The sequence below is a fragment of the Triticum aestivum genome, chromosome 2D (assembly GCF_018294505.1).
Source record: "Triticum aestivum cultivar Chinese Spring chromosome 2D, IWGSC CS RefSeq v2.1, whole genome shotgun sequence".
Lineage (NCBI taxonomy): Eukaryota > Viridiplantae > Streptophyta > Magnoliopsida > Poales > Poaceae > Triticum > Triticum aestivum.
Window position 1 is genome coordinate 22,058,835 of NC_057799.1, and position 3,222 is coordinate 22,062,056.

Genomic DNA, 3,222 nt, shown 5'->3' on the forward strand with positions numbered 1-3,222 from the left:
ACATGTCTATGGTTAGGGAACTTAACCATCTTTGATTAACGAGCTAGTCTAGTAGAGGCTTACGAGGGACATGGTGTTTTGTCTATGTATCCACACACGTATCAAGTTTTCGGTTAATACAATTCTAGCATGAATAATAAAAATTTATCATGAATAAGGAAATATAAAATAAAAACTTTATTATTGCCTCTAGGGCATATTTCCTTCACAATGGACGACAAACTTCAAGCAAGATCTCTTCGCGATGCTCCACTTAAACTTGCACACCGCAACCTTGATGATGATCACCATTTGATGTCATCCTCCATGGGTTGTATGAGATCATCCTCTTGACGTAAGCCCATGGAAACATACCTAACCCCACAAAGAATTCTCACGTAGACCATGGGTTAGTACACAAAACGTAATGGGCAATGCTTACCATACCATGGGGTCACTTGATCGCTCTAGGTACATCTTGTACGCTTTGTGTGTTGATCAACTTTATTCACTCTTTGTACTTAGTCTTGATCAACCTTGTATCATCTCTTCTCTGTGACCAATCTTTGGATAATTACTTGAACAACACCTTGATCGACACATAAACTCCATGAAACCAATGAATGGACTTCAAAAAATGCGTATGGACAAATTATACGAATATAACTTAAGGCAAACATTAGTCCATAGAGAATGTCATCAATTACCAAAACCACACATGAGGGCACCATGCTCTTTCAGAAGCTATAATGGAAAAGGCCTTTGCTTGCAGCACATGATTTGTTGTTAGTGAAATTATATATACATGATATCCAAACAGAATTTTTAATTCTGTATCGCATATATGAGAAATCGGCACAGCCAGATCAATCATTTAAATTTGGGCACTAAGGTCAAGTCTCTATTCCCTATGAAAAAACTAAAAACTAAAATATAATGAAGATTCTTGATGACGTAACTCATCGGGGATGCCCAAGTAAGTTGACATTTCTAACCGTTGACTTCACATCACTAACCTAGATATCTACATCAGCGCTCCTTTAGTTTGATAAACTAACCTGACTAGCAGGCATCCAATGTGCATAACAGAATATCCCTCAACAATGTAATTCGTTCTGACTTCTGAATCCTAATTCATGAACTGCGGTATGACGAGGATATAACGAGCAAAGTAGGTCTTAAGAAAGATGAGGTTGCCATAAATATGTGAGAACTACAGTTTATTGCCTGTTGGCACCATCAATGGGGAAGTTGTAGCTGAAGCTGGTTGCATTGCACCCATGTTGAACAGTAAAATCAAACAAAATGCATTTTTATGAAACTTACTGGATTTGAAGATGCACAAATGTTTTAGGTGCTTACAAAATTTGAAGGCGAAATAAGATCCAAGGGGCTCCTGACAAAATGAAAACAAAATGAGTGCTCAAAAGTTTGAGCACTAATTTGATTTTTTATCAGAAGTTCCACAGATGTCATTCGAACATATAAAACTCAAGCAACTAAATAATTTGTGCATCTTTGAAGGCACAAAGTGTCAGACTTTTTTGATCGTTTGGTTTTTAATTTTGCTGTTCATCGATGGTGCATTGCAGCCATGTTTACAAAAACCCTTTAATTCCTTTTATCTGGTATAAATAGGGGTTTTTGTAAGAAAATCTGGAAATGCACGTCCTATAAAAACCGATATTCTTGCATCGCCCCGTACCATATACACGATGTTCAGGCTGTGCCACGTCCTCACCGGCATGCCGGTTCAATTATGGGGCCTCTTGTGCCTCGCAGAGAGTGGAGGAAAATGTCTACGACAGAAAACAAACGAGACTGTTGTACCTCATTTATTTTAATAAAAATCTCCATCAATCATGAACTCGCATTAACACTTCGACCAGGAAGCTAAACAAAAAAATCAGACGCGCTGACATGCTGAAGACATCCCGGGCCATAACACACACACACACACACACACACAAATCGTCGATGCTTCTTTTATGCAAGCACCCACCAGATGCATGAAAGTAAGTTCAGACCTATGGTCTGCACCTACACGCGCAGGTACATATCAATCTTGAGCACCGCGTTCCTGGTGGTGGTGTTGGCGGAGTGTGTCCGGAGCAGACCGTACCCGGTCGCACCACGGAGCCCGCCAGTGCCGCCCACGATCGGCAGCTCCCTGACGGTATCGAAGATGACGTCCCTTGAGAGCACGGCCACAGAGCTCCCGTTATGGCTCCCCGCCGTGAACACGAAGTTGGCAGTGAGCAGCAGCGCGTACTCCGTCATCGACGCGAACTGGAAGAAGCCCTGTGCCCTGCCGACGGCGGGGGACGCTGCGTCCGGCCCCTCCGTCAGCAGGTCGTCGATGACATACATGTCGCCGAAGTAGGTGGTGGGGTCGTTTGCCAGCGGCACCACGCCTTTGATGACTTGCACTGCTGTTGCTGGGCTGCCAGTCACGATGTCATGCATGTAGAACTTGAGGTGGATCGTCTCCGCTGCTGCTGCTGATGCCCTAAGGACAAGGGCTAGGGCGAAGACAAAGGCTGGTAGGAGCTGCATGGTGTGCTTGACGGCCATGGCTTGTACTAGGATGTATAGGGCAGATGTGCATGAGTTGATTCTATGTTTACATGCTCTGGCTCGAACCCTTTATATAGGCAAACTGGAAAGGACCGGCGGCAAAGCAGCAGGGAACGTGCGCCCACGATAAGTGCATTCATTTTTACACAAAGGTGTATTTGAGTCTCATCTTTCTAATATTAAAACATAGAACAATAATTGAATAGTGCATCTACATGGGCAGCCATGATAAGGTGGACGGTGAATTAGAGCGCAAATGATGAGGAGGCATCTATGTAAGTTATGTGAAGTCAACTACTTGGGCAGCCATGATTATTGATGAGTTACATCATGAAGAATGGGCCCTGTATTTTTCGTACTCCCTCCATTTCTATTTCCTCCGCATGCATTGGTCATAGTCAAACTTTCTAAACTTTGATAAAGTTTATATAGAAAAATATTAACATATACAATAACAAATCAATACCATTAGATTCATCATTGTATACATTTTCACATCATATAGATTTGCTATTGTAAATGTTCATAATTTTATCTATAAACTTGGTCAAACTTTATGAAGTTTGACTTTAGTCAAACCTAATATGCAGAGTGAACAAAAACGGAGGGAGTACAAGGAATAGGGAATAGCCCTAGTTCATGTTTAATTTATTGAACTGGCCATGT

General features: G+C 41.9%; 1 protein-coding gene across 1 annotated transcript; it reads right to left on the bottom strand.

The window, feature by feature from the left end:
* Nucleotides 1–1,873: 1,873 nt before the first annotated feature.
* Nucleotides 1,874–2,572, bottom strand: LOC123048394 (dirigent protein 21). Its single transcript, XM_044471503.1, has one exon. The coding sequence runs from the start codon at nucleotides 2,551–2,553 to the stop codon at nucleotides 2,020–2,022; it is 534 nt and encodes a 177-aa protein (XP_044327438.1). The 5' UTR covers nucleotides 2,554–2,572; the 3' UTR covers nucleotides 1,874–2,019.
* Nucleotides 2,573–3,222: the final 650 nt, after the last annotated feature.

Bases quoted from the DNA above. Each gene is read 5' to 3' on its own strand.
- LOC123048394 (XM_044471503.1), bottom strand. From the start codon at position 2,553: ATGGCCGTCAAGCACACCATGCAGCTCCTACCAGCCTTTGTCTTCGCC.